Raw genomic sequence first — 12727 nt, forward strand, 5'->3', positions numbered from 1 at the left:
GAACTATCACATGTAGGGTCTATTATGAATAATATAGGGTAAAATTTTGATGGAAACCACTTTGGAATAAAATTATTTGTGTGATTATTTTATATATCATATATATATATATATATATATATATATATATATATATATATATATATGATATATAATACTTTTTGTATTATGCTTGGTTGGTTGAAGAGTTTCACTATTTCGTTATTGTTCTTCTTCTCCATACGCCGTAATTATCCTTTGTCCCTCCATATATCTTATATAATATCTTGCTTTCTCATCGTTCCAATTTCTCTGTATTTTTCTGACTTAACTCCCAAGTGTCACCGCCATGCATTACTGAAGGTTGCACAATCGTTTTGTATATCCTGATTTTCGCATTCCTGGATATTAACTTAGATTTGATCCTACAGCTTTACTTCCTTTAGTAATTCTTTTTTCTATTTCAGCATCTTCTTCGGCTCTATTTGTAATTGACACTTTAAGGTATTCGAATTGATCCACTTTTTTAAAACAATATTCTCTACTTCCTCTACTTATTCTTAGATGATCTTCGTGCATCATTTTCTTTGCTTTAATTTCTAAGTATTTTGTTTTATCTCCGTTTATACATAGTCTTTTTTTAAGAAATCATAAAAAACGCTGGAACAAGTCGACTCTTAAATTCAAATGTGCGCTTTTTAAACATAAATTTAAAGGTACAGGGTGATTCACGCAAGTCTAGCATAATCCATCATCTTTATTTTTAATGGAACACCCTATATATTTTTATGTTTTTAGAAGCTACTTAATAACCATATCTTAAAAAAATATACTATGTAAGGTATTTTATCAATAATAAAAGGTGAAATTTTGAAATTATGTATAATTTTCGTCAAGACATTAAATAGGTATATAAAATTTTGAAATTAATAATTGATCACACTTTAAATAATGGTATTTTTTTAAAAATAAGCTAAATGCAGACATCAATTTTCTAAACCATGTATTAATATTTTTTTTATTTAGTTTGTTTTGTATTTAATTTTTTGACGAAAATTATACATAATTTTTTAAAATTTCATCTTGTAGTATTTATAATAGACCTTACATAATATGGTTTGTTGAGATCAGGTTGTTGAGGAGCCTTTAAAAACATAAAAATATACAGGGTGTTTCATTAAGCATAAAGATGATGGAGTATGCTAGACTTGCGTGAATTTAAATTAATGTTTAAAAAGCGTACATTTCAATTAAAAAGTTAAAGTGTCCCAGCGTTTTTTTTTTAATTTTATAAAATGAGGACACAAACAATTATATTTCATAAGTGCTTTCCACACTGTACAATATCAAAATTTGAACCTGTAATATTCATAATAGACCCTACTTGCTTGAGTCACCCTATACATTTAAATGTGTTTAAAAAACGCATATTGATATAAAAAATCCACGAGTTCCAGCGTCTTTAAAGATTTTTTAAAACAAGTACTGAAATAATTTTAATCCGTAAGTGGTTTCTACACCATATATCATATATTATAACTAAACACTAGCTCCTGGGTACACGTATTAATAAATGTCCTGAAAAGGGTGTTTTTTCACCAATTTCTCTAGCCTAAATAGGAGAAAGAATAAAGGTGGAAGCGCAATTAACAGACAAAGCTCTGTTTACCAATCAGCATATGAATCGGGAAAAGAGCGGTATCGATAATAAGGTACCTTTTATCACGTAAACCACTCAGTTAACAGAGTCAAAATGTTTATCATTTAAATCTAATACGACTTACTAAATAAATATGCGTATTTGATAATTCTTCTTCTTCATTTGAAAACAGTTTCGGAAAAGTAAAGGTCTGTGGCGAGTTTGGACGATTAGTATTTTTGCGAACAAACGGTTTGTGGAAGCCAGTTTTGGATATCTCTTGAGTAATGGTATGATGCTAGGTCTGACTAAAACATTATATCGTCAGTAGCATAATGTTCGTGGATAAGCTCAAGTAATTTGGAAAGAGAGTTATCAATATTATTAAAGTGAGATCTTTGAATCGTCTGAAGGCTTTCGAAATGATGTCTCAGAAGGCTACCTAGGATTTCATGGGTAGACCATGTAACAAATTATTACAGTCGGTTCACAATTTGTTGATAGCTCACTACAAGTTTAACCCTAATTAGAAAACTGAAATACAGAGAGGATAGGTAATACGATATAATAGTAAAAACCAACCTAAAACTGACGGTTTAAGACATTTTCGACTAACCCACCTTATATCTGAAGGAATACAATACCTTATAATCCTATTACGGGGGTATTTTGGATGGTTAGAGATGAACGACCAGTGTCGTAGAGTATATGATTGAAACATTTATTTGAACTAAATAAATATATTTTTTAAATTGTACTTATGTAAATTGTATTTTTTAATAAAACTTATTTATTTTATTCAAAAATAAAAAGTTTGTTGCCATTTGTAAAAGATACATTTATTTAATTAAGGAAAAAGGCGCCAAATGTCGCCTGGCAAAATTTCCAATGTGTTTTAAATGTATCCATTATTTTCGAATCCGGAGAAAACTAATAAATATTTTTGAAAAATTTAAACGCAGAATGAAAGATTACATTATTACTCAGGGCAGAAAGTCCCTGAAAACTTCTACAATGTTTATTTTAATATGTTATGTAACAGGGGTGAAAATAAAAGAGAAAATATAGTATAATTTTTAATTGAAAATATTGCATGCAAAAGAAACTTTTTATTTATTCTAAAATATATTTCATTCTGCCTTTAAATTTTTCAAAAATGCTGTTTAGTTTTCTCAGGATTTGAAAAAAAAATGGATACATTTAAAACATATTGAACATTTTGACAGGCGACATTTTGCGCCTTTCCCCTTTAATACCTTACGATTACGACTATTATTACTTACCTTATAATTACGATTAGAAAACTATTAAAATTCAAAATAAATAGGATCAACTTCGGAATCCGAGTCATCTTGAGGGTTAATAATTAGCGGTTGTGTCTCTACGGTCGCATCAATTATGTTATCAAGATCCCACATTTTTTGTTCTTCTTCTATTACATGCCTTACTGCATCTTTCCAGTTTTGTTCTGTAATATGTTGGAAAGACTCGTATAACAATTCACGTACAGCTGGTATTTTATATAACGTATTTTTTCTAGCCACATAACTTTTCATTTGTGCCCAAATGAGTCCAATTGGATTTATTTCGCAGTGGTAGGGTGGAAGTCTAAGGACTGTAATGTTTCGCCTTTCCGCCATTTTGTCAACTACGTATTCCTTAAACTTAGATTTGTGTTGCCGGGCAATTTTTAGAAGTTCTGCTTTTACCATTCCATCTTCGTAAGGCAGATACTTATTCCGCAGCCAGTCAAGAATATCCTGTTTCTTCCCCGCAGTCGTTGGAAGTCTTTGTACTAGTCGTGAATGATAAGGTGCATTATCTAATACTATAATTGAATTTGGTGGTATGTGTTCAATCATCTGCTCAAAATACTCTTCGAAAACATCAGCTGTCATCTCCTCGTGATAGTCTTTTGTGCTTTTGGACTGAAATTCCAACAAACCATGCTTAACAAATCCTTTTTCACTGCCAATGTGAGAAATTATTAATCTACTGCCTTTACCAGAAGGTGGGGAGATACCAGTAGACCAACCTTCCATAAAGGCTTGCCTGGAGCTTAATATATTTTTATCTGGCCAAATTTTTTTTAGAGTATGACCTGAGTTTACCCACGTTTCATCCTGGTAGAACATGGGCCTTCCTTCAGCCCGGAATTTTCGTATGGATCTTAGATAATTTCTTCTCCAACATATTATCTCCTTCCGGTCAATCAAAAGTGATTTTCGGTCTGATTTCTCCCACCGGAAATTTAATTGTTTTAAAACTTGCCACAATTTAGTTCGTCCGATATGAGGCAAATCCGGGTCGTCTCTAACTTCTTGTAAAATTTTGTTTAGGTTTGGTATTTCTTTTTTGAAAAAAAAAATCCATGAATTTTCCTTCGAATACCATTTTTGGCAAATTCATGAATTTCAATAGGCTTTTTCCCTCTCTTTAAGTGTTCGTTTGTGTTTGGGTTAGCTATACCGTGTTTTTTTCTTTTTGATAGGAACCTATATATAGTTGACTCTCCTATGCCAGTCATGTTGGCACAACTTTCGACTATGTTGCGAACAGTGTTTGTGGGATTCTGAGAAACCAGAGCATCGTGAACATTCATAACAATAGTCTTCTCTCTTGGTGAATAGACAGACTTACTGACTGTATGCAACAGTACCGGTGTAAAACTTGATGATGTTGATGATGAAGCCATCACAAACAATCCAACAAAACGGGCACGAGCGAAAGGTACGTATATGTTCGTAGGTATATGGAATAAAAAATCACTCACGCACTGCATATAATTCGCAAAAGAAATATTCGAGACGCTAATTACTGCCGTAGACGCGGACACACCGACGAGCCGTAAATTACATGCGATCAAAAACGTACTAAACAAAAAAATTGTTTTCGTTCGTAATAACTTCACCCTTTCAAGTTAAGTTTCAAATATAAACTGAACAAACGAGGCACGTGGCCAAAGCATATCCATTATATTATTAAAAATCTGGGGAATTCCATCCTAATTATCTTGCAACGAATAGTATCTTCGGATATGAATTCCAGGTTTTCTAGTAAAGTGATTAAACGCGAAGATTAGTATTGAAATATCCAAAGAGATAAGGTATTCTTATTTACAAAATTGTTAATGGTTAAATTCTTATTTTTATTAATATAATATAATTACATAACATTAGCCGTGAAAGTTTTAATTGTTTTTTTGATAAATATATTAGTATTAAAATATTATTAATATTATATATATAACAGTATTAAAAAATATTATATTATTATTTAATGAATAAACACCTCAGGAACGCCTATGGTTTACGACCGTTTTAGGAGTTTGAGGCACATTTCGTGCTCTCAACAATTTATGAACGGAGAATAGGTCCTAAGAAGAGCTAAAGTCCAAAGAGAATTGTTAAATCTTGTTAAGCAGCGAAAGGTTTCATACTTGATTTCTGAACATTCGACAACCAGCATGAATACCTATACGCTGCATAGTGTATGGCACGCAGAGAAAAAGTTATTAATATAGCTCTGACTATTCAAAGCTTCACTCATCACTCTTCCCACTAAAGGTTGATATACACCCCTGTTATAAATCACTAATTACTATTGTTGGGACATTCCTCTATAAAATACATCGTTTCCCTTAATTTCAGAATTACTCATAGTAAAATTCGTCTTTTCGTCATCTAAAATAATGTTTTCATTGGCAAAGTGTACCCGCCTCAGTTGAGAAGAGTATCTTGGTATACGAAGGAGTTGCTTGGGACTATTTGGGGCACATACGTCTTTTTAGATATTTAAGGCCATTCCTTCCCAACTACAGCGATATTCTACTCTTAGAAGATCTATATTGACGAGTCAGTCTCCCCGTTGATATTCCTACCTGGTTTTTGGTCTTCTTACCAATCTCTCTGATCTGTGTGCAGTACATGCATGTGGTTTTCTACTTTTTAGTAGATTTAGAAATAGTTATCCCTGCTCACATTTCGCTATTGCTCTATAAATCGTTTCGCGTAAAATGTTTTCATTTGGAAATATTTTAATATATTTTAATCTTATAACAGGTTTTAGTTTTATTTACCCGCCCAACCAACTTGTAGTTACTTTTGGTTATTTCTAATTTATACATCTTAAAGCGAAAACAAAATAAATAAATCTCAACTGACAGTAAACAAACTTTTGTTTCCAAAGGCTACTTTTTGCTAAAATTAAAGTCAATAAAGTTTGTGCAAAAACTTTTAGGACATACGTTACACACCCCTTAAACCAGTATTAAGTTTTAATAAAAAATATGAAAAAACCATACCTTGAAGTCCAACTAAATGAGGTGGCTGCCATCTAGTCTTAGCAATATCAATTCCAAATATAGCTTGTACATTTGTTGGTGGATTAATTGGAGTAGGCCACGGTTGGGAACTTTGCGAATTTATAAAAACTTTTTTATAATATCCATAGTTTATGACTAAAGCGTTATGGTAGTAACTTTTACTATGTTCGTTGTAATCTTCGAAATAGACATCTGTGCCATCCGTCCAGTAAAACAGTTTATTTTCCATCGCTAAAGACACAACTTTGTATAGTTTTGATGTTGCTACAGTGGTTCTAATATTTTTTATTTCGTTTCTAAAAAATATGCAATATAAATATAGTATTGGTCAAAGTTTGTATTGGATTTAAGGGATCTATACATAGTGGTATTCAATTTTACAACTTTATAAAGTATAACATTACCAATAATTTAAAATAACTAGTTAAAAATATATACAGTCTCAAAGGGCATTAACAAAAAACTGTGAATAAAATATTTTCTCTTGGCTTGGACCATTGGTCATACAGCCAGTCACATACGTGCAATTATAATCTTCTTGAAAAGGAAACATCATAGTCGAACGAACGACAACAAAAAAAAAAAAAAAACAGGGTTCAGGGACTCACCAGAACATTTCTTAGCTATTAGACTCAGTTGTTATGGGAGGGGGGGGGGTAAGTAGTGAAGACAAAAAACTGACTATACGGAACTCCAAAAACCCCATAACTCTTTATGTTAGTACATGTCCAAGGCGAGATTTACAGAAATGGAAACTGAAATGAATAATATTAAATGGGATGTCATAGATATCAGCGAAGTTAGAAAGAGAGCTGAAACTTTAAAAACATTGAAATTAGGGCATATATTCTATCAAATTGGCCTTGAAACTACATCAGTTGGAGGCATCGGTTTCTTTGTCCATAAAAACCACGTGAACAAGGTAATAAACATCCAAAATATATCATCTAGAGTGGCATATCTTATTCTGAAGCTGAACAGTAGATATCAACTTAAAATTATCCAAGTATACGTTTCAACAACAGACCATAAAGACGAATAAATCGAAATGTTTTATGATGATATATCTACTGCGCTTAATGACTCTCGTACTCAATTCAAAATTTTATGTGGCGATTTCCACGCAAAAATAGGTGTAAAATAAGCTGAGCTAGAAACATCCTTGGGAAAATTCGGTTCCCCAGCAAGAAATAACCGAGGAGAAACGCTACTAGGATTCCTACTCCTGAATAATTTATTCAACATGAACAGCTTCTTTCACTAAAAGATGCACAGAAGATGGACCTGGAAAAGTCCAAACGGTAGAACAAGGAACGAAGTCGACTACATCATAAGTGACAAAAAACAAATAATTAAAGATGTAACAGTACTCAACAAGTTCACCACAATCAGTGACCACAGAATGATACGAACGAAAGTCCAAATCAACATAAAAAGAGAAAGGAACATAATGATTAAAAATAATCACATGGTCTCTGGACACCCCAATTAGATATCAACCAATATCAGGCACATATCAATAATAAGCTACTACTGCATGATACCTCCGAGAACGATCTTAACGATTTAAATCATCATCATCATCAACTAGCCTCTAACGTCTACTGCTGAACATAGGCCTCTCGCATGCTTTTTCACTTAGTCCGGTTTTGCGCCATCTGAATCCAATTTGTAGTCACTCTTTTTATGTCATCTGTCCATCTCGTTGAGCTTGTATTCGGGATCTCCATTCCAAAATTCTTTTTGTCCACCGGTCATCAACTGATCTTGCTACATGACCTGCCCAGTTCCACTTTAGTCCACGTCTGCTACTCCTGATCTTTTGCGTATAGTGGCATTGGGTATTCTATCACGTAGAGAAATCCCTAACATTATTCTCTCCATTGCCCTTTCCGCAACTTGTAGTTTACTCACTGTTGTTCTTGTGAGTGTTAGAGTTTCTGCGCCGTAGGTCACCACTGGCAAAATACACTGATGAAATACTTTTCTTTTCAGACACATTGGAATCTTAGACCTAAAAATATCCTTCATCTTTCCAAATACAGCCCAAGCGAGGTTTATTCTGCTTTTCAGCTCGATTGTTTGGTTGTCTCGACTTATTCTGATCTCATGGCCCAAGTATTTATAGGAGTCAACTGGCTCAATATCTTTGTCTTCTATTGAGATGTTTTTGTTGTGGACTAAATTTGTCATAAATTGCGTTTTTGAAAAAGTTATTTTAAGAGAAACTCTTTTTGTGGCAATATGGAGTTCGTGGAGCATTAGCTGTGCCTGATCAAAGCTGTCTGCAATAAGAACGATATCATCTGCAAACTTAAAGACCTGCGAAGAAGAATGAGTATTGCTGATGTTGTGAAACGCATAGCGGAACCGAAATGGAACTGGGCAGGCCATGTAGCGAGAATGCATGACTTACGATGGGCGAGCAAAACTACAAATTAAAGGCTAAGAGCAGACAAACGCAGTAGAGGAAGACCACCTATACGTTGGGCTGACGACATCAGGCGTATCACCAAAAATTGGCAACAAAGAGCACAAAATGGTAAAGAATGGGAGAGTTTAAGGGAGGCCTATGTCCAGCAGTGGACGTGATAAATGAAGGTTGGACGATGATGATGATGATGAGTCAACACATTTGCCAGGAAGTTTTATCAAGCGCAAATGGAGGAATAATCAATAATGAAGAAGTGATATATGCAGACGATCCTGTGCTGTTGGTAAGAACATCGAAAGAAATTCAACTTACTAGAGAATATGAATGAAATATGCAATAACTAAGGTGTACAGAATAATACAAAGAAAATCAAGTATATGATCAAGAAGAACAGAAAGAAGAAGACTTAGTATGGGTTAAATAAATGTGTATCAAATTAAAGTTAAATAGGTAAAATAACAAAGGAAAAAATATACGTAACAAAGCTAATATATTATAACCTAAGACCAATTTTAGACAAACTTTGATCGGATAACTGATAACATAAATTTATTTTCTGAAGAGAATATGTACATAATGTTAACAGGAGTAGAAATATTCAAACTAACAAGATTATTAAATAAGGTTTTTTGTAATTAATGTTTTAAACATTCGAAAAGGATATGTGTTCAAGATCTCCTTTTTTATCACACTGTTAACATTTGATATACCATTAATTTTAAAAATATGTAATTATAACAAGCACGTCGTAATTTAAGTCTAATAATATTGTAGTAATAAATCTACGCGGAATATTAAATCTTGTACTGATAGCCAGCAAACTGCATTGCGATTTAATAGATCAATTCTCCTGAAGATGGTAGTTACCGTTTTTTACCATCGTATTTGCACTGTTCAGTATAAATTTCAATGCTTCCACATATTCTAATTAATATCTGTTTAATGATAATATTTAAATTGAAATAGGTAACAAACGAATTAAATACTTGCATATGAGTGATTATGATGACAACATTAATTCGTCTGCATGACCAAGGATAAATATGAAGCTGAAATGACTATATGAATTTAGAATTAACTAAAAGGATTAAAAAGAAAAACAATCGACATTGCTGTACGTTTTCATTCAGTGTCGTCAATAAGGACGTTGCAATTCAAACCTTGCAGTTCAGATTGCAATTACGAAATTCAATTCAAAATGTTTAATTGTATACCGTACAAAGCAATGGGTTGTATCATGGATTCCAGGGGTGTGGGGTCTGGATTTAGTTGGATTTTCCTGGCTTCGAATCCCATCCACCGCGCAGAAGCGTCTTGTCAACACGAGATGCGTGCGGCGGGTCGGCGCCAGGCCGGAAAATCGCGTAGTGAATAAGAGTCTTAGTTGCTTCTGGAAAAGCAATCCAAGTAGTGACACCGTCTTCCAATGCTTGCTGCCTGGATCCTTAAATGGTAAAGAGTGATGTAACGAAAAGAAACGGTGTAATAAAAACAAAAAATCTGACATTTGATAAACTCTACAATCAGTAGCGCACCTAGAATTTACCTCGGGGGGGGGGGGCTTTGGTTGGTCACCAACTTTTTCTTATGATGCTACCTCCATTTTGAGTCCTTAAAATGTGTGAGTAACTGTGTCGGAATAGGGCTCGGGGGGGGGGGGTTTAACCCCTAACCCCCCCCCTGGGTGCGCCACTGTCTACAATCACTGGTGCGTAAGGATATGATTCATTGTTGGTATCCACAAACTTATATTTTGTTTAGAATAAAATAAAAAATTTGAAGGCGATATCTAAAATGCTTACCCATCTAAAGTAACAGACATAATTGTGTTCAGTCTTTGATAAGATACCAATACGTTGAAATTATGGTACTCAAATGTAAAGGCACCTAATTCGGTTTCGTTAAGTACTTTTTTAATTTTCTTGTCTGCGGGAATGCCATTGCTAATATCGTTTATGTCGAGTCGAAAAAATCCACCATTGTTGTAATCCTGAATCACCCAAAACAAGTACCTAAAACAAAGATATAATTTCTTGAAGCATATAATTAAAGTGTCTTGGAAGTATTGTATACCTAGTTCTATATACCCAAATTTGGCTATATAGAAAGATATTCAGGATTCCCTGGAAGGATCATATATCTAATGAAGAAAAATTAAGAAGAATACATAATGACATAAAAGTCTTTCAAACAGTTCAAAAATGAAACCATAAAGGCGATGTACTGATAGTGACAACAAAAATATATAAAGTGTTTAACAAGTAATCTCAGTCAAATATTTGGGAGAAGGAGTCCTGGAAGAAGAATAATCTTCTGGGAAAAAGAACCTAAAAACATGGTTTTCAGACTACTACAGAGCTTTTGCCCGGTGCTGTGAATAAAGTACGAAAAACTATAATGTCACTAACATTCAGTAACAAATTGGCACTCACAGAAAAAGATACGCACCTTATATTTTTATTTCGTGCTTCAATAACTAAGAGTAATAGTATAAAAACAAATAGTTAATAAAATAAATTAAATTGTAGATGTACTCGTATTTACCCATTTAGTGGATCTATCTGTATCGACGAAGGTTTTTGGCTAAGTCCTGCATAAACAACCATCAAGTTACTTCCATCCAAGTTACATCTCTTGATAATATAAGCCGTATTGAATTTAATTTCTCCCAAAATGTACAACTGGTCATTTAACCAGTCAACGGTGATGTCTAATGGTTTAAAATACAAATTTTGCGGTTCTAAAATATCAATTTTCTTGGGAGAATATATGAACTTTTTATAAGGATTTGAGTAATTTGGCTTTGACTCTTGGTAGAGAGGAATTTTTGAAACGTAACCATCACTGTCCGTAATGAAGAGTAATTTTTTATTGTAATGGAACCCAATACCTGAAAAACAAATATATTAACATTTACACATTATTAAATATTACAAATAAACCAAAAAATAAGTAATAAAATATTTTTCTACTGCTAACAAAACATCTTTAAAAAACTTGACTACATTCAAAATATGTGCTTGAGATTAGTTTTAGGTGCCACAAGAACTAATCCAGTAAGTAGCTCACAAGTTTTGGCTAATGAACTGTCCTTAAGCCAACGAAGGCAACTCCTCTCACTAAATTACGTTGCTAGAATTTCAGCAAACAACAGCAACGTAACCTACTCAACAATACATTGCAGAACAAATATATCGTCCGATCTTTACAGAAACATTGCAATAAAAAAACTACCATTTCCTGAACGAATAAAACGTATTGGTCTCAATTTAGAACCGTTCAGTCTTACTATGCCTATTCATGTAAATGTTCCTCCTTGGATGATTAAACCTCCAAAAATAGACACGTCTCTAAAAGAACTCCCGAAACATTCCACACATCCTTTCCTTATACAGCAAGCTTATAAAAATGTAATATCCAAATACCCAACAACCCATCAAATCTTCACTGATGCTTCCAAATATCATGAAGGACATGCTGCAGCCTAGATCTCCGAAAACGTCAAGTCTGCCATACGAATACCAACAAATTGTTGTATATATACCGGAGAACTTACGGCAATTCACCAGGCCGTGAAAAAATGTTGTTCTATCAATGAAAGCAAATTTGTTATCATCACCGATTCAATGAGCGCATTACTTGGAATAAAGCTATATACAACTCACGCCATACTTCTCAAGATCAAAGAAGAGTTATCTTATCTACAGACTCAACAAAAAGATATTTCCTTTATTTGGGTACCTTCCCATATGGGAATAAGTGGTAATTAGGAAGTGGACTCTCTGGCAAGCAATGCAACCACCGACCAAAGTATTGCTATCATAAATCAAATGCCTTGGACTGATCACAAAGTAAATATCAAAGCCCACGTGTACAGAGCGTGGCAAACTACTTGGGATCACACTGCTAACAAACTCAAAGAATGTCTAAGTCAAGTAGGAACCAAACTCATCTTACCAAATAATAGAAAAGACCAAGTCATCATCAACCCCCTCCGAATAGGACATACTTTCCTTACACACAAGCATATCTTCAACCAGGAGGCAGCTCCGATGTGTACCAAGTCCAACACTCAGTTGTCAGTGAAACATATAATTGTTGAGTGTCCAGTGTCCCAGAACGAAAGAATCACGTATGCCCTTAGTGATAATTTAAAAAGTATACTAACATCAAATTTACAGTCTTTATTAAGTTATCTTAAACTGATTAAACTATATACCAGATTGTAAAAAATATTTTTTTATGTAACAATATGTATCTTACTGTTTGTGTATGTCCCCCCGCTAATAACCCTTAGTGGTTGATGCAGGTATATTTGTTTAAATAAAAAAAAAATATTTTTCACAAGTAC

At 33.5% G+C, this 12727-nt stretch overlaps 1 protein-coding gene across 3 annotated transcripts in view; it reads right to left on the reverse strand.

Moving 5' to 3' along the window:
* sev (receptor protein-tyrosine kinase sevenless) overlaps positions 1 to 12727 on the reverse strand; it is a 231028-nt gene that overhangs the window by 58010 nt on the left and 160291 nt on the right. For all 3 annotated transcript variants that reach the window (XM_072535084.1, XM_072535083.1, XM_072535082.1), the window contains exons 8-10: positions 10921 to 11266; positions 10179 to 10388; positions 5922 to 6238 (exon numbers count right to left, since the gene is read on the reverse strand). In XM_072535084.1, the coding sequence (XP_072391185.1) occupies positions 5922 to 6238; positions 10179 to 10388; positions 10921 to 11266 (873 nt within the window). The remainder of the gene's footprint in view (positions 1 to 5921; positions 6239 to 10178; positions 10389 to 10920; positions 11267 to 12727) is intronic.

The sequence above is a fragment of the Diabrotica undecimpunctata genome, chromosome 6, assembly GCF_040954645.1.
Source record: "Diabrotica undecimpunctata isolate CICGRU chromosome 6, icDiaUnde3, whole genome shotgun sequence".
Lineage (NCBI taxonomy): Eukaryota > Metazoa > Arthropoda > Insecta > Coleoptera > Chrysomelidae > Diabrotica > Diabrotica undecimpunctata.